Raw genomic sequence first — 23,347 nt, 5'->3', positions numbered from 1 at the left:
GTTTTAGCAGATGCATATAAATTTCAGTCATGCGCTACCACAGAGTTACACCATATGTACTTGGTACAGCAGCATCTCAGCCGATCCTGGATTTACCATGGCCTTGAAGAGTCATGTTCAAGCAAATAGAGAGAAGGGCAAAGAGACAGTCTGCGCTTTGATGATGGATGAAATTTATATCCATAAAATGACTGATTTTTGGGGGGAGACCAAATCCATGACTACTTTGACATAGGCGGTGGTGAAATTGACAACATCTTAGCCCCGGAAGCATTGGTCCTCAAGGTGGTAGCCCTTAAAGAGTCATGGAGAATTCCAATCACGTACATGTTCATCAAAGGTATAGACGGATCAGAGGAAGCCAACTTCATGAGAGAGAGTCTTAGCAGACTTCACAAAGTTGGTGTTCAACTTGTCGCTTTGATTTGTGATGCATCATCTAACATCATCTAACTTGGTCATGATAAAACACTTTGGTTCCTCACAGACATGAAGCCTTACATCTTGCATCCAAGAAAGTACATGTGCTTTTGGATGCATATCACATGCTGAAGCTTCTTCGCAATGCCTTTGCTTCTTGTCAGATTTTCGAGACAGAAGATGGGAGGAAGATTAAGTGGGAGCACATTGAGTCACTCTATAAACTTCAGGAGAAAGATGGTCTGTGGCTTGGCAATGGAGAAGATGACTCATTTCCAGTGGAGAAAACAGAAAATGAAAGTCCACCTGCCAGCACAGCTTTTCGGTAGTAGTGTGTCAGATGTTATAAATGCTGTGATAATGCCTTGAAGCTCAAGGAGTTCACAGGAAGTGCAGCAACTGGGCAGTTTTTTTTTTGCACACTGTCGATGCTGCTTTTGATGTCCACAACAGTCACAATCCTCTTGGAAAATGTTTTAAAGTTCCACTCAAGCCATCAACTAAAGAGCATGCTGAGACCATTTTGCAACAAGCAGAATGCCTGAATGCCTCTGTGAGTTGAAGGTCCAACAGTATGGCAAGACGGCACCACATCACATGAAGAAAAAGAAGACATATCTATGGCTTCATTGTGAGTACTAGAAGTGTGCTTAACATCCACCAAGACCTAGGTGAGAAGACCAATGCACAGTGCAGATATCGTCTCACTCGCACCTATAAGCTAAGTCGGGACCACTTGGAGCTTATCTTTGCTGTTGTACAGCATGGCCACAACAACAATGCCAATGTCAGACAGTTCAGGGGATCCTACAAACATCTGCAAGTGAAAACAGTCACAAGCAACTGTCTCCTTTAAGACAATGCTATCAACACATGCTGCTGACATCGTCGCAAGATGAATGGTAGTGGAAGTCAGTAGAAGTGGATTTGCCAGAAGATGCTGAAATGAAGTCTCTTAGAATACAAAGGCAGTGATCAGTTACATTGCAGGCCTCATAGTGAAGATCATCTGTCTTCCTTGCCCAAATGCATTAATGTCTGATGGTGCCACACATCAGATCTTTTTGTCTTTTAAAGGATAGAGGTGGTCTCCAGAAACCATCAGCTGAAATGCTGTTTGTATGCCAGACCACAGAGAAATGTAATCAAAAGACACTTAAAACAAAAAGAGGTAACTTCTCAGTGGGCATGGTATTACAGCAGCCAATGTCAGCCAAGTTTTTACTGAAAGCGCTGAGAAAGATCTCTTCTCACAGCTTTACAGACGTACAGAATGTTTATCACTTGTGTAGAAGCGAAACATATCTATGTTCAGATCCAGATGTAAAGCTGGCATCCTCATTGTTTTGCAAAGTCACTTTGCAAGAAGAGAAAACAAAATGGCCAAAAGACAGTTAAGCAAGATGATCTATTTATTTGGAGATTAGTGAAGGGATGTCTGCTGGTGTCATGTCCTATAATGCACGTATGGTTCTGGTTGTTAGGCGGAAATGTTTGTGTGCTGTTAGGTGTAACCCATGAGAAATCCATTTGGAAGCAGTGACACTGATCATACATTAATGGGTCCAGTGGGACTTGCTACAGCCTTAGTCACTGGGGAGGCCCGTATGGTTCTTTTATGTTAGTAACTTATGAAGAACCCATACTGAACTGGTGGCAATGAGCATGCACTGATGGTGCCCAGGTAAGTGCCAAGATGTAACGAAGGACTCGGAGACACAGAGTAAGGATCCAAGTGCACGAGGTTTATTGACTAGATCAGTTTTAACAATAAACACATCCAAAGACACAATCCAAAATCAGAGAGGTGATAAACAGGCCAAGGTCAAAAAATACCAAAATGTCAGAGATCAACATCAAGGCAGACAAGGGCTAGGCAGAGGCAAAAACTAGACAAGGCAAAAAGGTCAAAAGACACAAGCAATCAGAAACTGTAAGGCTCAGGCCTCACAACTGTAAGACTTCACTTTGTGTTTAAGGTCCATGTTTTTTTTAATCTGTTCAAACAGGAAATGAGAGTAGTAGAAAAAGGGGTACAAAACACAGGGGCAGATGCCCTCTGGTGGTCTGGTGGAGCAGAATCCGGGCTAGATGTTACACAAGGTAAGTAATCACAAACAAGACAAGAAGGTAATCTACAATGGGAAGTCTATTATACAGGTAATTAATCAGCAATGAGAAAAGAAATCCAGTCCACATTTAAGTAATCAGCAGTGAGAGATCCAGTACACATGCTAAATCACAAGTTACAAGTTTTTTATTATTATTATTAGCTATGACTTTAAAATTATTCATTAATGTGTTCATTTGCTGTGTTTAGTTCAGAAATAATTAAATTTTGTTTTTGAACAGTTTGTGTATGTACAGTAATGTGCAAACATCTTAGGCGCAAAAATGGCTCCTATTAAACCTTTATACATAAAAAAAAATATCTACTATAAAAAGCAATAAACAGCATTAAACTAAACAAAGTTAATATTTGGCATGACAACCCTTTGCCTTTAAAAATGCATCAGTAATGCAGAAAATGTTTTGTTGTGTATCTATGCAGCCTGTGGCACAATGGGGTGTCCAGCATCAGTTGCTGGAGCAGGTTGGAAAGGTGGATGACAGTGCAGTGGAGTAGGTCCAGGGTCTAGTAGGAAGGGTTTTGATCATCCATAACACTTTGGGCTATTTATTTCCAGCTAGTTATGTTTTGATGGTCACAGATTGCAATCTGAAAAAATTGCAAATCATTTATTATTTGGCTAAATTACTGGCGCCACGATGTAACTAATTCAAAATAAAATTTATTGAACAAAAATGGACACGACTTTATTCTTGAACTAACAATAAACTATTTATTCCACATTTGTAATGTAATAGTTCATCAAAAAAAGTTAACTAATTCAATTTTTTTTTACCCTTACAGAAAGGGAATAGTTGTTCATGAGTAGGAATATCTCATATGAGCTTATGAAAGCTATGCCAGTGTAACAGTAGTGAATAAACAAAACTGAGTATACTGTCATTTTGTCCACTCATATATACAGTAACATGAGCTAGCTGTATTTATTTTGGGAACTATTAGCTAGCTATTTCTGTTTAGCTAACATTCTCCAGCAACTGTGGTAACACAAGCTAGCTTTATTTACTACCTGTTTTTCTGGAGCTGTTAGCTTTCTAGCTATTATGTTTACTCCAGAATGTATGGTAACATAAGCTAGCTCTATCTACTTCCTGTTTTTCTGGGGCTATTAGTTTGCAAGCTATTATGGGACATTCTACAAGAAATGTACATTTCCACTTACAAAAATATTGGGGGAAAAAAGATCTTAGTCTTAAATCTGAACGTTGAGTCATATGGAGGACATGTTAAACTATGAGAAACACATACCATGCCATCTCAGCATGTTTTTATGATTGAATAAAATACATTTTTATACGCATTTCACCCCTAAAATGTCAGGCCCTGTCACAGACAAATTTGTATATGGTAGAATGGTTTCCTAATGAATTTCTTTGATACAAAAAGAATTTTCTTATTGGTCACATTTCCCTGATTGTATCTAACATGGTTTTGTAATTCCTATAAGAAATATAAGCAACTTTTTGGTCAACTGTAGTACACAAAATCACAGAATACCCACCAGGCACTCATATACTTGTAAAAAACTACCTTTACATAGGAGATTTTTACAAAAACATAGTAGTGGATATATACCCCCACCTTCATCTACACAGTGAAAGAGATTAATTCATCAATATTTCCTCAAATAGTACATTTTTATATCATAATTTCCTGTGTGACAGGATTGACTGTGGCGTGACAGGACTGACTTTATGGATTTCGTTGATGCAGAAAAAGTTACGTTTTGTGTTCTTTATTTAAGTTTTGATAACCATTCCTATTTTAAATTATTATTATTATTATAATTTTAATGTTAATGTAATATTAGACTATGGTAAAGTTCAGCCAAGGACATATAATAAGGACCTAATTCATTAGAATATGACTGACAACTGATATAGTCCAAACATCTTTTTAATTCAATAAACATATTTCATTTAACAATTCATTAAAATTCCATTTAACAATAACATGGCCAGATACAATAACAATAAACAACTAGAATGGCACAATGGCACAAATACAGACAGGAGTGAAAACAAAATTGTAATGATACTATTAATATGGTAAAATTAATTTAACAATAACAATTAGCAACTAGAATGGCACAAACACAGACAGGAGTGAAAACAATAACCCCGTCTTGTGCTACGTGTACGCGAGTGTAATAACCAGAACAATAACATGAAATTCAAGATAATTATTTTCTAATTATTTTCAAATTAAATCATCGAACATATACCAGATCATGTCTTCTCTGGTGGGCCAGAAGAATCAGTTCACTCCCACATGGTGCATGCATCTCACTTGCACCTGAACCTCATCAATGGAGGTGATGATGCCTGGGTAGATGTCTCTGTCATATTTTATGACGCACCACTTTTGAATGACTTCTGGACCCTCTTGAAGAGTCATCTCTTCTGTCGTTGGTGTGCTTGGTGTGTTGAAGCTGAATGCCTTTGTGTTATAGCATGTGCACTGTAGAATCTTGTCTACAGTGCACATGCAGCTCACGTCCCGGTACAACATATGCCCAGGAGATGTAGTGACAACCTGGTGTATTCTCATTGTTGATGGGACTTGGGGGATGCTGTATGGCATGTCCTTCATTGCCCTGTCAATGGACTCTTCGCTTACGTAGAACAGTTTAAGAGTGGTGCCTGTGTGCACCAAGGCCTCAAACAGACCCATTGCATTGTGGATATCGCAGCCGTGGCTCACCAACTGATCCGCACTCCTGTTCATAACACCTCCAACCCCATCTGTCGCCCCTTTACCATGGCTGGCCTCAAAGAAATTCCACGTCCCAGCTTGGAATCCCTTTTTGTGGAGGAGGGAAGTGAAGAGGTAGAAGTTCCCCTTCTGGTGGTACTGCGTGCAAGGTCCATCGCTGAGGAAATGGACCACTGTGACAGCAGGGAAGAGGTTCTTGACATAGGACAGAATGGGGCTTAGATGTTCCCATATGGCTGGGGGCCCCTTCAGTCGTGATGGCGAGATGGTGCTGAAGCAAACTGGCTCAGCGTCTGGTCCTACATATAAAACTCCAGTGTGCAGAGTTGCTTGCTCATGGGATGCTCCAAAGTGCACTGCCTGGATCTCAGATGCATATTTACATATATAATTTTCAGAGAAGTCCACATGTATGATACATTCGTTCTCAGCCATGTTCCTCTTCACTTCCCTGCTGTATCTGTACTGTTGTCACAGGGATGTGACAGGGATGTGACAGGGCCTGATGTGACAGGGCCTGACGGTCGGCCATTTTAAACTGCCATTACTCAGCCTGCTAGCATGCTAGCATAAAAACAGTTAACATGCAATCAAGGAATTTCAGTAACCTTTTTAGACATGTTTTGGATTTAAAACATTTGCATTATTTTCTAGGATGTTTTACCGTGAAAGGGCCTGACCCTTTAGCTCATCCTCCTCAAAAGAAAATATACAAAAACAAGCTTAAAATCATACAATTCAATGACAGAACTCACCCTTGATCAGTGTCAGCTTCACCTCGGTCAAATGATGTCACATTTTATCTTGAGTTTTATGTAAAAGTGACAGGACTGACCGAAAACATGGGGACAGTTGTAGTATTTATTTGTGGAATTTATGTATAATTTCATGTTTTTAATCAATTGATGTGAATGATAACAACTTAAACTTGTTATTGATGGAGTTTTTTCTAAATGACAATTTGTAGCATAACAAAACTATGAAAGTTGTAGGTCCAATTTGGCTGAGGACAAGGACAAGGACAGGATTTTTAATTTTCAAAAGTGTTTTTAATAAAGAAAAAAATATCTCAGAACCTATTGAATGACATATTCCTTTACAGAACAACTCACAAAACCATCAGTCAGTTTAGACATTTTTTGGATGAAATACTTTTTATTCACTGTAACAAGTCAAGGACAGATAATGTACGTTTCTGGTAGAATGTCCCTTATGTTTACTCCAGCACCTGTGGTAACACAAGCTAGCTCTATTTACTTCCTGTTTTTCTGTGGCTATTAGCTTGCTAGCTATTATGTTTACTCCAGCACCTGTGGTAACACAAGCTAGCTCTATTTACTTCCTGTTTTTCTGGAGCTATTAACTGTCTAGCTATAATGTTTACTCCAGCAACTGTGGTAACATGAGCTAGCTCTATTTATTACCCACTTTTCTGTAGCTATTAGCTAGCTATTTCTGTTTAGCTAACATACTCCAGCACCTGTAGCTAGCTGTATTTACTCCCTTTTTTTCTAGAGATATTAGCTTGCTATTAGATTCCTTCTGGTGGAACCGAGTTATACTGTTATAGTGTATTGGTTCTTCACTGATTGCTCTTCCATACAGCTAACTCTATTTACTACCTACATTTCTGGATTATTCTGGATTTTCAACCTATTCATTTATTTATTTTTATTTACATTTCTGGATTATTCTGGATTTTCAACCTATTTATTTCAACCTATTTATGATTATACCACAGCACAGCTGAATTTTCGAATATGATTGGCGTTGCTGATATGTGTTATTTAATTTTCTACAACAGCATGGCATTCACAGGTTTATATTAATAAGGACATCAGTGAGTCAGAACTACTTGAAGAAGAGTAACATGGATGAAACCTTTACTTTCCACTTTTACAAAGCGTTCGTAAGTGTAACACACTTATGAGTGTTACAAATTGCGGATTTTGAGTTCCATGTTTTCAACATTTTACAAGATGACTTATTCTATTCTGCGCAACCAGTTTTAAATCATTTACATGTGTCAAATGTTCGTGAGCTAGTATTTCTAATTACTGGCTGCTTTTCTGGAGCTACTATCTGGCTAGCTAGTTATGTTATGTAGCTAACGTACTCCAGCACCTGTAGTAACATGAGCTAGCTTGTTCAATAGGTGTCCTGTTCCCGAGATTATCCAAAAACTCAGACTGTCATCAGACATGAGCTCTCGTATTTTGGACAAAACCTTCCTCAGACTCTGATTGGTTCACTCCAACTCTGGCTCCACCTCAGGCCACACCCCCTGACCTTTATACTCCAACTGTTACTGAACATCTGTACGTGAATAAACGTTAAAGTCCCACAAAGCCGAAGCAGCATTACACGATTATTTATTTAAATACTATAAATGTCATATTTCAGCTCCAAATCGATCTCGCACTGGAGAACCGAGATCTCCATATTGGATTTCATGCGGCGTGTGATGAATCGCTGCCGTATGAAAGGTTATGATGATGGATTACGAGACTCACTCAATACTGGGAATGAATATGCATCAGTCTGACGATTATTTAACGATTCCCTTTTACAGGTGGAAGAAAACACGTTAGCAGTGAGTTATTTAATAACGGAGAACGTGGAGCCTCACAAACCTGCTCATCATGTGGGGAGTAAAACAGCAGCGTGACCTCCATCAGCACCAGAGCCAATTAAACTCGCACGTTATAATTACACTCCAATTATACGCATAATTATCCAACACCTTATAATGAATAAAAAAAGATGAATATAAGCTAATTGCTAATCACACACTTTGTACCAAATAAGATCAAGAGACAGTGTGCTTTACATACATATTTATTTTAATATTTCTCCAGTCTTCCATTTTCCCTTAACGTTTAGCCCTTCCATTTCTTCCTTTCTGTTTCTTACTTTCATTTAATTGTACATTGTTCATATTTTTTTATTTTTGTCCTTCATCTAGCCTTATATTTTCATTCTTTCATTATTTGTTTTTTTCTTATTTGTCAGTTTCTTATAGCCATTGGTTTTTGTTCTTTATTCTAGCCTTCCATTTTTCTTTCTTTCTTTCTTTCTTTCTTTAATCTGATCTCAAAAGTGTTTTTTCTTATTTTCTATTTATTTATTATTTCTATTTCTATCACTTTCTTTCAGATATTTGTTTTTGTTCTTTCTTCTAGCCTTCCATATCTTTCTTTCTTTCTGTCTGTCTGTCTGTCTTCTCCGTGTTTTTTCTCAGTTTTCTATTTATTTTCAGGCATTTGCTTTTTGTTCTTTATTATACACTTCTTTCTTTCTTTCAAGTTTCCATTATTTTTCCTGGCCTTCAGTTTTTTTGCTGGTCTTCAGTTTCTTCTGACCTTCAGTTTTTTTCATCAGCCTTGTTCAGTTTACTACTGAGTGTGCATCGTGGGTTTCTCGGGGACACAGGAGAAGAAACCAGGAGCTGAACGTCAGTAGTGCTGATGTTTAATCAGAGAGTGAGACACGTCTCTGAGGAGCAGAATCTTAGGACCATGTCTAGGAGAAATAAATGAGATTAAGAGGTGAGTGTATTTTGAATATATCTTTTCCTCTGGGTCAGTTCTCCTGCTCTCTCCTTTCTTCATCTTTTTTTTTTTCTTTCATTTTTCCTCCTAGTGCCATTGGGGCCCACAATGCATCCTTCATGCAAACGAATATTTCATGCCTTTTTCCTTCTGAGATTCCTCCTAAGGGGGAGAAAAATATTTAATTTTTAAAACGGAGCCTGGCCTCTGATATGCAAGAGCAGCTGATGCAATACCATTGCTGAGGCATCCTGTAGTGGTGCAATGCTCTGTCGCGCCACCCCAGGCCGTCTTTTTAGATTTTACAGCCATGTATTAATAATAATATTAATATATATTAATAATAATTATTGTAATATTCATATGAATATCTCTTGTTTACCTGATTGTAATGTCAGGGTTGATCAAAGTGAACAAGAATGATAGACATGTCAGTACTAAAGCTCTTATTAGGTTAAATATGAACAAGAACTCAAGATAAACAAGTCAAATTTTCATGTCCAAAATTAATATTGAGAAAATACATACAACACTGAATGGTAGAGTTCTCCATGTTTGTTCTTTCCTCTAGCCTTCCATTTTTCCTTTTCTTTCTTTCTTTCTTTCTTTCTTTTATTTTTGTTCTTTTCTCTAGCCTTCCATTTTTAATAATTTTCTTTCTTTATTTCTTTCTTTTATTTTTGTTCTTTCCTCTAGTCTCCCATTTTTCTTTTTCTTTCTTTCTTTCTTTCTTTCTTACGTTATTTTGTACTTGCTCTCGTCTCCCATTTTTCAATGGTTCTTTCTTCAAACCTTCCCTATTTTCCACTTCTCTCTTTCTTTCTTTCTTTCTTTCTTTCTTTTATTTTGATCATTCCACCAGTGTTCCATTTATCTTTTTCTCATTTTTTCTCATTTATTTGTCTTTCTTTCTTTCTTTCTTACTTACTTTCTTATCTTTACCCATCCATTTTTATTTGTTCGTTCTTTTCTTTTTCTTTTCCTTTCAAGAATGACAGACACCCAGACAGACAAAATTATAACATTCTGCTGGTGTAACGATTTACTAAAGCTAAACTAAACGATGTACTAAAGTACATCAAACTAAATACAAAGATCACTACTGCCAAGGATGAAATGTTAACTTAGCTCACAAATACAAAAACTCAAAATTGGCCCAAGCAAATGCTTATTTTTTAATCATACCAATTATCTCACTATGTTCCACTTCAGACGAATGAAACACACATCCATCCTTTTAAAAAGCACAGACTCCAAAAAACAAAATCGGCGCTAGCTCAAGTTGACTAGCCATGTTTGACCGTGTTTCGCTCATTAAAGCTGTTTAATAAGAGGAATGCTAAATATTCGTGATCCTGATCCACGGTTCTCTACAGAAAAGCTCATAATGAAGTCAGAACAGAGACAGAGAGCAACGCTGCGTGGTCTCAGAGGAAGAAAGAAAACTTCTCGGTGTGTAATCTTTGTGCAGAATGGAACGTCAACTTGAGGTTATTTCATGCTGCCTTGTGCATAAAACATAAAACAAGCAGACGCTGTGCTTTAGCATAGTTAATGAAAACTGCAACAAAAAAAGGGGGGGCTGGGGGGTCTTTCACATGCTGGGAAAAAAAATCCAAACAGTCCAAGACTTTGAGTCAAATCTGATTATTCCGATTTATACAGAAATATATAATATTTAAAGTTGATCAAGAATTCAGTTTAAATCCTCTTTTCCAAGGCGAATCCTTTGCGTTCGCTATAGACCTGTCCATTTTAAATGACTATACTACTGATTATTTATTCTGACTGTTCCCACAAGCATCTTGTCTGATGAATGGAATTATGGGATTGCTGTCTACAGTTTTGTTATGGTGGCCATTCATATGCTGGCTTTCTGGGGAGGTGGGGCCACCAGGGGGGCCATGCACAACCCCGTTCCCATCTCCCTTTCCCAAATCAGATATCTAAAATAGTCTGTGCATGATGGGTGAAAAAAAATGCTAGGTTCTCCCAAAAGCTACGATAGCCTAATACGTGAGCAGGTTGCTAGCCAGTTGTCGGTTCCCACTATTATATGCTAGTCTTAACATGCCAGCCCGCTTAGCTACGATGGACTGGAATTTCTGCGGTACCTCTCCAAATTATGATCTATTGACGTATCCATGGTAACAATATTGTGTGCGCAAAAGATTACAATATACAGTATGTATGCAAAACCAACTACTATTGGAAACAGGAAGTTTCCTGAACCAAAACATCTTGCCAGATACCTTCTTTGACCAGTGATTTTACACAACAAGTTCAACTGTGAATGCGGGCTACACGGGCGGCCATCTTACATAACCAACTATTAGCTTGTTTACTACTAGTGAGGGCGTAGACCCTGATTTCTTTATGCTAAGTGACTGTTTTTAATCAGTGTTACTAATTTACCTCAGCTGGTTTCTAAGCAAAGCGGTGATGACCAATCATCTGGCTCCTGTCCGAAATTGGCAAAAAAAAAAAAGTGGTTTGGAAACCATGTTTATATCATAATTTTATAAGAAAATGGTCAATAGTATAACGACCAGAGTTACCATAGTTACCACACAGTTACCAAAAAGCACTATAGTGAATCTACAATCAAGAGTACAACAACCCTGGTTACCATAGTTACCACACAGTTACCATAAAGCGCTACAGAAAATCTACGATCAAGAGTTCAACAACCAGAGTTACCATAGTTACCACACAATTAACATAAAGCGCTATAGTAAATCTACAGTCAAATGTACAACAACTCGATGTTACCATAGTTGCTACACAGTTACGATAAAGCGCTACAGTAAATCTATGGTCGAGAGTACAACAACCCGATTTACTATAGTTACCACATACTTACCATAAAGCACTATAGTAAATCTATGGTCGAGATTACAACAACCCGAGTTACCATAGTTACCACACAGTTACCATAAAGCACTACAGGAAATCTATGGTTGAGAGTACAACACATCCACCCTTAAGTGGAATAGTAAGGCTAATTTTGGTTAGCTAAATCAGACTTGCTACAAATCTAGACACAGTTCTGAAATTTTTTTCATTTAGAAAGTTCTTAGAAGGCAAACACTACCGGAGTGGAATGTTACTTTTGTAAATATGTATTGTGACAGCCTAACCTTCTTACTAAACATTCTGATAATTTACTGTGTTGGTTATTGCTAGCTAGCTAAATTAGCCAAGCTGAATTGCGTCCTGATGAGTGTGATTAGCAATACACAGCCTAAGTGTGAAGTTCGACAAGTTAGCTTGATTATTAATAAATAGTATAATTAACGTTTAGCCATTTTGAATGACACATATGGAACAAAGCTGTTGCTCAATAAGCAAACACAACCACTGCGCTAACTAGGAGCCTATTAGCGATAAATATTTAGCGATTTGAGTGATGTAATGTGAGAAACAGAGGGTAAAGTCTAAGTATCACTTCAACATGGCCATTTTAGTGACAAGTCAGCAACGCCGCAGCACCAGAAGCATCCAGTCACGCTAAATGTGTTTGCATGTAGCCTGATAGGTTTTTCCCAAACGCCCTTACTGACGGGAAGCTGACGGATGAGTGTGATTCCTTCCAATCCGTCTCATTTTCATGTAGCACCATTTTCCCCAGGGCCGATGTTCTTCATCAAATCGTTCTTCTTTCCTTGACATCATTTCCTTGATTTGTGTCGCCGTGGCTGCGCTAACTCGGAGCAAGAGATTAAGCCATGTTTCATGCACATGTAACTTGTCACTCCTCTGAGTGCGCCATTACAAAAATCCGGGTCATAGTCCCTACGGCAGTGTGTGTGTGTGTGTGTGTGTGTGTGTGTGTGTGTGTTTGTGTGTGTGTGTGTGTGGTGGGGGGTTTGTGTATTAGCAAGGTGATGAATCAGGGATTCACTCTCGCTCAACCATGGATCATACACTCACGCTTCAACTGTTAGCATGTTTTTGCATTAGCATACCATTCCTGCTATAAATTCTTAATACCAGGAAACATGTGCTCGTTTTAATCTCCCATCCCAAATGCTCAAATGAATCCCTAGTTAGTGTTCTTACAAGAAGGCAGCTCATTGTAGGCTCCAAGTTAGTGTTCTTACTAGAACTTTGGACGTGGAAAATTCGAAGGTTCCGTCCCAAACACTAAAGTTAGTGATCTTAACTAGAAAATCGGCTATTCTGTTATAGGGTTCTGTTCAAAATGTCAGAATTTAGGACTAGCTGTTTTTCCTACTAGAGCATTGGCCATTTTAAGTCTCTGCTACAGGTTATCCCTAGTTAGTGTTCTTTACATGAACTTTGGACATTTTGAGGCCCCATCCCAAACACTACAGTTACTACCTAGTTGTGGATTCTTATTGGAACACTGACTAGAAATAGGCGCTGTCCCAAATGCAGACCTAATTAGTATTTTTACTAGAACTTTGGATGTGTTCCTTTTAAGTTTCTGTCCCAAAAGTACACTCTTTTAGTTAGTGTTCTTATTAGAATGTCAGCTATTTCGAGGTTCTGTCCCAAATGAAGAATTCATGACTTACTAGAATATTGGGCATTGTTTTCCATCCCAAATGCTAAAAGTTCACCTCTAGCATGTCCACCATTTTCAGGTTCCATCCCAAACCCAGGCACTATTCATGCCTAGTGAGTGTTCTTAATGTTCCATTGACAGAGTTCATCTTTATTTAGCGTTTTTGTTAGAAAGCCATCCATTTCAGGGCTCTGTACCAAATGCTGGAGTTCACACCTAGTCAGTGTTCTTACTAGAACATCAGCCTTTTCAAGGCTTCATCCCAAATGGTTGACTTTGTGCCTAGTTAGTGTTCTTACTAGGACATTTTTTTGGGCTCCATCCCAAAAACTAGTGTCAGCTATCCTTTCTAGCTAGATTGCTAACTTTGGCAAACTTTATTTTTAACATATTCCATGTTAATGCTAATATTCTGAGGGCCCTATATTTCCAAGCTTCATGGCTAAAATATTCTGTTCCTTGCATTAGCGTTTAGCTAATGCTGTGCCTTCTGATATAAAGTGTGAGTATGACTCCTTGGTTATTCATCTCTTAAAAGCTAACAGACTATGATAGCACAGAGTTCAAGTCTTTTTCTTCTCTGTGCACACTATCTGTGTTCTTTCCCTAAGAATAAACTCTAATAATCAAGTGCTAGCATTTGGGACGTAGCCCTTGATCTTGTGATGACACGCTTAGTTGAGTTGAAGAGGCCACGGGTCTTAATTAGCTTAAAATATTATGGAGCCCTCTTGACCTAGCATTAGCATTAGCACTTCTCTAGATGTGTCAAAGTGTGTGTGTGTGAGTGTGATGGAAAAATAATTAAGTCTTTGTGCTAGACTCAACCATTCTTCTTATTTTACTGTCAGCCATCGTCCTTCGGGTTTCTCCTTGTCTATTTTTAACGTCCCGTCTCATTAGCAGCATGTGGTGTGAATTGCTAACTTTGCTGATGAGACGAGGCTGTGGAAAAGTCCGGAAGGGGAAAAAAGCGTCCGATTCACACTCGCAACACTTACAGGTTTAGAAAACTGTGTGTGTGTTTTATTTCTTGATGTCATTCCCAGTTTGTTCAAAGCGAGGATTTCCTCTGAGGTAAAATTAGCGGCTCTTTATTTTAAGCTAACAGATGTCCTGGCAGCTACAACTTCACACCCAAATAATTCGATATTTTGTAGGTCACTTTGCTGTTGCGTGATCTCTCACGTCAGAACAGATGGCCATGTTCTCTCGTCCTCCATATTGCCCCATACGGAATTCACAGAGCTTCCAAAACCCCCTCATGTTCATACCAGAATGCGGAACGAACAAAATAATTATCCAGGTTCAGCTTTTTTCTCGGCGCCCTATTTTCCCAGGACCCTAGATACTCAGCACCCTATGCCTCCAGGGCATTACATTCCCAGTATCCTACTATATGTCTGTAGGGCCCTACATTCTTATCACTCTATGTTCCCATGGCCCTATATTCCCAGTATCCTACTATATGTCCCCAAGGCCTTACATTCACAGACCTCTATGTCCCCAGAGCCCTATATTTCCAGCACCCTATGTTCCCAGGGCCTTTTGTTCCCAATATCCTACTATATTTCCCCAGGGCCCTACATTCCCAGCACCCTATGTCCCTAGTGCCCTATATTCCCAGTACACTAATGTATGACTGTAAGGCCCTACATTCTCAGCACCTTATGTCCCCAGGAGCCTGTGTTCCCAGTATCCTACTCTATGTCCCTAGGGCCCTACATTCACAGAACACTATGTCCCCAGGGTCTGACATTCCCAGCACCCTATGTCTCTAGGGCCCTACATTCTCAGCACCTTATGTTTTCCAAAGCCCTACATTCCTAACATCCTATGTTCCCATGGCCTTACCAATCCCAGCACTCCTTGTATATCCCCAGGACCCTAAATTCCCAGGAGCTAAATATATGGCCTTTTGAATGCATTAAGTGGCCTGTGTTAGCATGGCGTGTATTATCTGTTCTAGAATTAAAGCTGAGCTAATGTTAAATAGCAACATGTAGTACTATTGTTAGCTTTCTTTCCTCATGCTAGCTGTTAAAAGGTGTATCTTAGCTTCCTTCCATTTGTCCCATGGATGTGTGCTTAAGGTCAGTGGCTAATGTCCTTGTCTAAAAGAAGCAGATTAATCAGAAGTAGAGTCTCTTGGCCTTCCATCTCCAATATACCATCCATCAATCCCACAATCCTTTGGGGCTTTCTGTTTCTGGGAGTAAAGGTTTCGGTGTCAGCTTCGCTTGTCTGATTCTTTGTAATTAACTGTAGCAGCTTGTCTTTGCTCCGTCTCAGGCTGTTCATCGATATGCAGTTTCTCTTTTTTCATAGCATATGTGCTAATAATGAATGTTTGTGGTGTGTTGTGTTGTGATGTATCAGTTGGCCGCCTCTTCACCCAACGCTAATCTGATGTTCCTCCTCCGGAAAACAGTGTAGGAGATCATGCAGTGTTTATTGCTTTCTATTTTTTCCCACAGACTTAGTGGCATGCTAAAGAAACCTGAGATCCAGTGATGCTCCGGAGGTGGCTCCGATGACCACACATTCATCACACCGCGGACATTTACATTCACGGAACTCCATCGTCCACACACTGCAACATGATCTGGTTTCCTCCCTCCCATCAGTGCCCCCTAGAGGCCCAACACTCTGCTACAACCTGTAGGAGAAAATCCGTGGTACAGGGACAGCTAAGGGCACACTCAGGTCGATGAGGGAGCGTTAAAAATAAAAGCAGGTCCTTGTCTTTCACAATGTACCCATAATTCATAGCGTATGCGGTGTTGTTTACATGCCAGAGGCAGGAAACACTCCATGATGAATCTGTGCCACCGTTCATTAGCATAACAATCAGCCCTTCTCCAAAATCCCCCCCTCCGCCCTCCACACACTGAGAGATCATTTAGCACAGGAAGTCCTTCAGCTCTGAGAGAACCCAACAGCGCAATTCATCACACAGGAGAACCTGCCTGCAAAGTTCCCTATTTCAGTTAACTTGTTTATTTATTCCCACTAAATTCAGGGCAAATGAAAAGCCAAATTTAGAGGATATAAACAGTAACCATTTCATCTTTCCTTCATCAGCCATTTTGTGGAGAATTTCAGTGGACCTTTAGCTTTTTAAAAGCTTCATTCCTCTCTCTTCTTTCTGTTTTTAAAAATCTTTCTTTACCTTTTATTCCTTTCTTTAATGCATCACTCCATCCATCCATCCATTCTTTGTACTCTTCCTTCCTTTAAATAAATAAATTAAAAAATAAGCAAAGAAAGAATGAAAGACCGACCCACTTTAATTTCACCACCCACTGATACATCAAAAATATACACATACCTGTATATAATTCACACCCACACACAGGCTCTCCCTTTCAGAGGAGTGGAAACTCCCACACTGTAAACATTCAGCTGAAGATGGTGAATGTAACCAGGGATGGCAATAGTGCAGGATGTTTTTACTCTCATGATGGTGGTCAGAAATGAAGTTCACAAAGAGAGAAAACAAAACTACAGTGTGTGTAATGTGAGAAAAAAGTCTAAATGTGCACTTCATGAAGGAAATATGGCACTTACAAGGTGGATCGATGAAAGAAAGAAAGAAATGGATAGCAGGAACAGCTCTACTGAGGAAATTCTAGGGGGCCAAGCACCAGCTACTGCCCATTTTATCATACTGTTTTATCTGCTTGTGATTTGGCTGAGTGAAACATGCCTCGGTCAATAAGGGCAGAACTTACAATAATTTACCTAACCTTAGTTAGCTTGCTAGCCTACTACACTACTTACTGTCAAATTTCTATTGCTTGAGTTGTAACGTTAATATAACATTAACACAGAGCTAGCGCTACTCTAAGCAGCTAATAACCAAAGATTTTGTACATGGCAGTATTCACTTTTAAAACTTGAAAAAGAAATACTACTATTCTATATAGCAGGTGTGGTTCCTTTTGCCATTATCACAGTGTATGGGACTAGCACAAAAGAGGTAATATTATTAACTGTCTTGTCTTCTGTCCGTCCTCCAATCATAAACAAAATGTTCATAGAGCAAGTATGGAGCAGAGTGATTCCTGCCCCACTGGGCATTGGGAAGTTTCATTTTTGACCGTTAGGTGCAATAATAACTCTGGAACATCAATTGTTTATAGCTGTCAAGTAGTAACATCATCACTCAAAAGAGGTAATTAGTATTTCAACAGATTTTAAAATGTATGAAGTTGTGAATGAGGACTTTATAAAGATTACCATTTGTTGAATGACTGATATATACAGTTGGGCTCTGCCTCTCCTGGCCCTATGGATGAGCCTGAGGTCTGGTTTCTCAGCAAAATCAGGATGAAGCAGCTGTTGTAATTTATCATTTTCAGTTAATTTAACAAGTGAATGTTCGCATTTTACCTCCAGTGTTTAGCAGAAACAAAACTTTCTGTTCTCATTGTGTAGAGTGTGGACAGACGCTCCTCTTACACCTCACCTCACCTGTCTCACTGCATGAGTGTGTGTGTGTGTAAATGTTGGCTGCTTCTAGTCGGAAGGTTCGGCGATGAGCCGGTTACCATGGCAACGAACAGGACCTCCAGAGCCCCTCCCCAGCCCGTGATGGGTTACAGAATCACCAGAGAGACATAGAAAGAGAGACAGATGTAGTGAGAGAGAGACAGATCCAGAGAGATATAGATCCAGAAAGAGAGACAAATGACACTAAAAGAGAGACAGATACACAGAGAGAGGCAGATACAGAGACACAGATACTGAAAACGAGACAGACAGAGAGAAAGACAAACAGGCAGAAACTCTTTCAGTGATCTAATCAAACCTGTCAATCCTGAACAAACAGAAATTAGAGAATATTACATGAAATGGAAACTGCCATCAAAACAGCAGAATCCTTTGAATTACAAAATTTAACTTTCTGTGGATCAGATGTAATCAGCAATGGAATGATTATAGTAATAACAAGAGGTACAAGGTAAATTAAGTAAGTTAAATAAATTATTCAACCTCTTTCTTGACACTGGCAGTTTCCCTACAATCTTGAGCCAAGGCCTCGTCACGACCATTTTCAAAAATAGTGACAAATTTAAAGCCCTAAACTAGTCATTTGTGTTCGCAGCAGTCTGGGTAAAGTGTTCTGCGGTATTCTCAATGACACATTCTCACCTTTGTACAAAAATATAACATCCTAAATAAGAATCATATAAGCTTTCTACCCAAACAACACAGAACAACACAGAACACATCTATACTCTTCACACCCTCTTAAACACAACCAGCAAAAACAAAATGGGAAGAATTTTTGTAGAAGTCATTTGACTCAGTCTGGCATGAAGGACTGATGTTCAAACGCCTCCAGTCTGGTATAGGTAGGAAAGTGGAAAGTCTATGATATCATTAAATCAATGTACCAAGAAAATGAGTGTGCTGTGAAAATTGGACAGGAAAGAACTGAGTTTTTAAACAAGAATGTGGGGTGAGACGAGGATACTGTCTAAGTCCAACTCTGTTCAATATCACTGAATTCCCTCCACCACACTGCTCTATGCTGATGAATTAGTCGTGCTGTCTCCTACACCAGAGGGTCTACTGTGGAACCTGTCCATCCTTGTGGAGAACTGCCATAAATGGACTCGATCAGTAAATAAGAACAAAACCAGCATGATGGTGTTCCAGAACAGAGTAAACAAGAAAAACACATCACTTCACATTAGGTAACACATAACTCCGACAGAAAAGACCTTACAGTTACCTCAGTGCAAACCCCAGTACCACAGGGAGCTTTAACCTGGCTGTACAGATGCAGTAAAGCACGCAGAACCTTCCACACAATCAAATCCAAATTCGACAAAACAATCTGGCTATAATTCAATAATTACACTGATACTTCTACATGGCAAATTAAGCAGTGACAAAAATTGGGACAGTAATATTCCAAATATTCCCCTCTGTTTAAAAATAAAAAAAGAGAGAAGCAAAATTCTGTCTCCACCTAAACCACTCCCCAACTTCCACAAACACAAACACCCACTCAAACACAGACGCAAACACCCACTCAAACACAGGCGCAAACACCCACCTAATGACAAACACCTGCCCAATTGCAAACGTCTACCCAAACACAAACATTCACCCAAACACAAACGCCCACTCAAACACAAACACCCACCCAAACACAAACATTGACCCAAACACAAATATTCACCCAAACACAAACATTGACCCAAACACAAACATTCACCCAAACATAAACACTGACCCAAACACTCACCCAAACGGAAACACTCAACCAAACACACTCACCCAAACACAAATACTCAAACACACTCACCCAAACACCCATTCAAACACCCACTCAAACAAACTCACTCAAACCCCTCCAAATCCAGACCGAATATATATTTGTAACAAATTTAAAAACTATGTACAATAAACAGACGAAAAATTAAATGAAAATCCCAAACCAAAGTAAACACGTATAGAACACTAAACAGACAAATCCAATTAGCTGAAGTAAAGACAAATTCTTCGCAAACACAAAGTGGGTGATCACAATTTAGAAACAGAAAAAAAGAAGACACACTGACACATAAACCTAAAGAAGAAAGACTCTGTAAACAATGTGACTAACAACACATTGAAACAGACACATTTCTTTTTGGCCTGTCCAAAATATAACAGCAGAAGGCAGGATTATTACCATAAATTTACAAAAGCCTTCCCATCCTCTCTCTCGGCACTGAGCAGAAACCGAGCTGTGTTTTAGGGGAATATGAAGGTAGTGCACGGCTGGCAGCTACATTCATATTCACTATTCATAATATAAGAAATAGCAAAAAGCCTCATTTAATCCCATTATAAAACAAGCAATTATAATGTTTTATATTTTGTATAATTTATATTTACTACATTCTTTTAATTTAGTTAACATTCCGTATATTCTAGGTCATTGTTTTTTTTCCTTCGTTCCTTGTTATAGTTTGTCTATATACATACATATACATATATATATATATATATATATATATATATATATATATATATATATTCTTTTATTAAAAGAACGAGAGAACGAGTCATGCAGAGAGATACAGACACAGAGAGAGAGAGACAGATACTGAAAGAGAGAGATGCAGAGATAGATCAATACAGAGAGAGAGAGAGAAAAAAGAGAGAGACAAATAGGCACTAAAAGGGAGATATGGATATAGAAAAAGGTTGAGAGAGTGAGACAGACACAGAAAGTGAAACAGATATAGTAAAGGCAGACATATTGATAGAGAAACAGATACAGAAAGAGATCAAATGAGAGAGAAAGGTTAGAAAAAACAGAGAGAGACAGAGAAAATTAAACAGACTAAGCTCTTCCATCCAAACCTTTAATGAATGCACGGTTTAGTCATACACCATATGCCCCACCCCCTCGCCCTCCCTCGTCCCCCCCAGGCCCACCCCTGTCAGCACTGTAGTGATCCTCGTGCAGTTTTTATGAGAGTGCCTTTACCGATCATACAGACACAACAACAACTGATCAATAATTTACACCACAGCCCCACGGTGATGCAGGCTATTCTGCCTCTCCCCCATACAAACACACATACACACACACACAAACACACACACACACAAACACAACACTCATCACCCCTCAGGACTTCTGTGGAAAAAAAACAAAACATAAAAATATACGAGCAGACTGCTCCGCTCAGGGCTCTTTACCCAGAGAGTGCGTCCACTCGGTTGTTTTTGTTTTGTTGTGAAAGTGTCATTAGTGCACAAGCTGAAGGCGACACCCCGAGTGCGTAATCAGACGCGGCCCGGCTTAATGCACACGATGATCAAAGACATCCGCAGGAAAACACACGGCGCCATTACACATATACAGAGATAATGAGAGCTGACGTACAGACAATTTAAATCAACAACTTCTGAGAATGCTGGACGTTTCCCTGCATTTCATTTATTCATTTATTCAATTTTTTTGTACACCTCTATAATTTACGTCTTTGCAATGTTTATGTTGTGTTTTTTAATCATAATTTGTGCTACATTTATAAAATAAGAGGCTATACTTCCAAAGCATGTGATTACAGCTTAAGGGGTTCGGACTGAAATATCACATGTTTCTAATATTACTTTTACTGAAAAAATGTAATATGGCATCCCTCAAGGTTCTGCTATAGGTCCTCTGTTGTTCTCTGGTAGCGTTTTTTTGTTGTTGTTGTTGTTTTTACATGGTCCATGTTAGTTTGAAAAACATGGAAGACTGAATTGTCATATCCAAAGTAAGGCATAAAACATTTGGGTAAGTGTTATTATAAAAAAATAATCCACAATGGGGTGGGGCCTAACATGAAGCGGAGTTACTGTTTCTACCAACTTGCCACCAATTGCGATTTATTAAAGCAAACAACATGTCGTATTTTTTATCCAATTATAGTATACTTAATGTCATGGAACCTCCACGACACAAGTTAGTTCCCATTGTCACTTCTGTCATAGCAGCATTGAACAGTCTTTTCTTCACCAGCCTCTCTTTTTTTCACTCGATGTTAATAAACAAACAAAAAAAATATGCAGCCTGTTCGTGTTACAAAGTACTGACACTGGAGACTCCTTCCATAAATGTTAAATAATCATCTACTTACAGAGTAGCTTATATATTTTCTAAATTAAATAACACGTTATTTATTACCAGCCTTAGATTATATAACTCATCAACCATACAAGTCCCTGTGAACGAGGAAAGATAACTTATTAGATCAAGCACATTAATATATGTAAACCTCTGATTATAGCCAGAACTGTTGTCAGAGGTGGTGTTAAAGAAAATTCATCAACCTTCTGACCAAAGAGAATCCAGAATTCAAAAGCACTGTTATAAATCCTGATAAATAATTGAGATAAGAAAAATGCTTAGCGTCCCGACTTAGACACACAAGTCACGTTTCTTTTACCGAGATTGGAAAAGTCTTGGGAGAAATCTTTTGGCACGTTTCACAGGTTGAGAATTTGGACGCCTCCTTGCGTGTGTTTTAGAGAAGAGTCGTCTGAAACCGCATGAATAATCAATCGATGCTGCATTATGCATGAGGGGAATCACCGGTTCTGCAGAGTCCCCTCACTTTTAATTACACTAACGGTTGAGTTATGTCATATCAAGAATCTTAAGTGCTATTTCATCACTCGGTATGAAAACTTTTTGGTTTTAGACCTCGTTTCAATATAGTCGTAACATGTTCTTAACCTCCCGCCTGGTTGAACCCCCGTGACCGTTGTAAGAACATCACACCAACTGGAGAGTAGAGAAACGCCAACAAATATGGAGCGAAACTAAAGAAAAAGAGGTCAGAGGTGGCCTTCAAATGTGGTGGGACGAAAATATGATAAACTTTTGATTCTGGTATAATCTGGCTCCTGGCTTCGTAAGCAATATCTTAAACCAAGTATAAAATTCAAGCTGACACACTTGTTCCAGTGGCTATGAAACCTAATCTCAGAAACATAATCCATAGTTTAAATAACAATTATAGAAGTCAAATTTGGATTTCCACAAAGATGTACGTATCTTATGGCCACCAGGGCGGTTAACTTCCATCCATCCATTTTCTGTACTATTTATCCTAGCCAGGGTCACGGGGAGCCTGGAGCCCATTCCAGGGGACTTGGATGGGGTGCCAACACATTGCAGGGCACGATCACACACCACAGACAATTTAGAGATGCCAATCAGCCTACAACACATGTCTTTTGTCTGGAAGAGGAAACCAGAGTACCCAGAGGAAACCCCCGAAGCACAGGGAGAACACTGCACACAGGGCAGAGGCAGGAATCTAACCCCCAACCCTGGAGATGTGAGGCCAACAGACTAACCACTAAGCCACACATTAAGCCACATAAGCCAACTATTATTAAAAAAAAAATCTGGAATGGCTAGACCAGTCGTTCTCAAACTTTTTTGCAGCCAGAGGCCACTTTACCTAAACTTTACTTTACTTAAACCCATTT

General features: G+C 39.0%; 1 protein-coding gene across 1 annotated transcript in view; it reads right to left on the bottom strand.

Annotated features, from left to right (window-relative positions):
• Window positions 1-4,571: 4,571 nt before the first annotated feature.
• Window positions 4,572-23,347, bottom strand: part of LOC128317503 (uncharacterized) — a 34,454-nt gene continuing 15,678 nt past the window's right edge. The window contains exon 3 of the mRNA XM_053229704.1: window positions 4,572-8,788. Within this exon, the coding sequence (XP_053085679.1) occupies window positions 4,808-5,701 (894 nt within the window). The 5' untranslated portion in view covers window positions 5,702-8,788 and the 3' untranslated portion in view covers window positions 4,572-4,807. The remainder of the gene's footprint in view (window positions 8,789-23,347) is intronic.

This window comes from Pangasianodon hypophthalmus, chromosome 26 (assembly GCF_027358585.1).
Source record: "Pangasianodon hypophthalmus isolate fPanHyp1 chromosome 26, fPanHyp1.pri, whole genome shotgun sequence".
In the NCBI taxonomy this organism is placed as follows: Eukaryota; Metazoa; Chordata; class Actinopteri; order Siluriformes; family Pangasiidae; genus Pangasianodon; species Pangasianodon hypophthalmus.
Note: the sequence above shows the minus strand (reverse complement) of the source record. Positions and strands in the feature narration are given on the sequence as shown.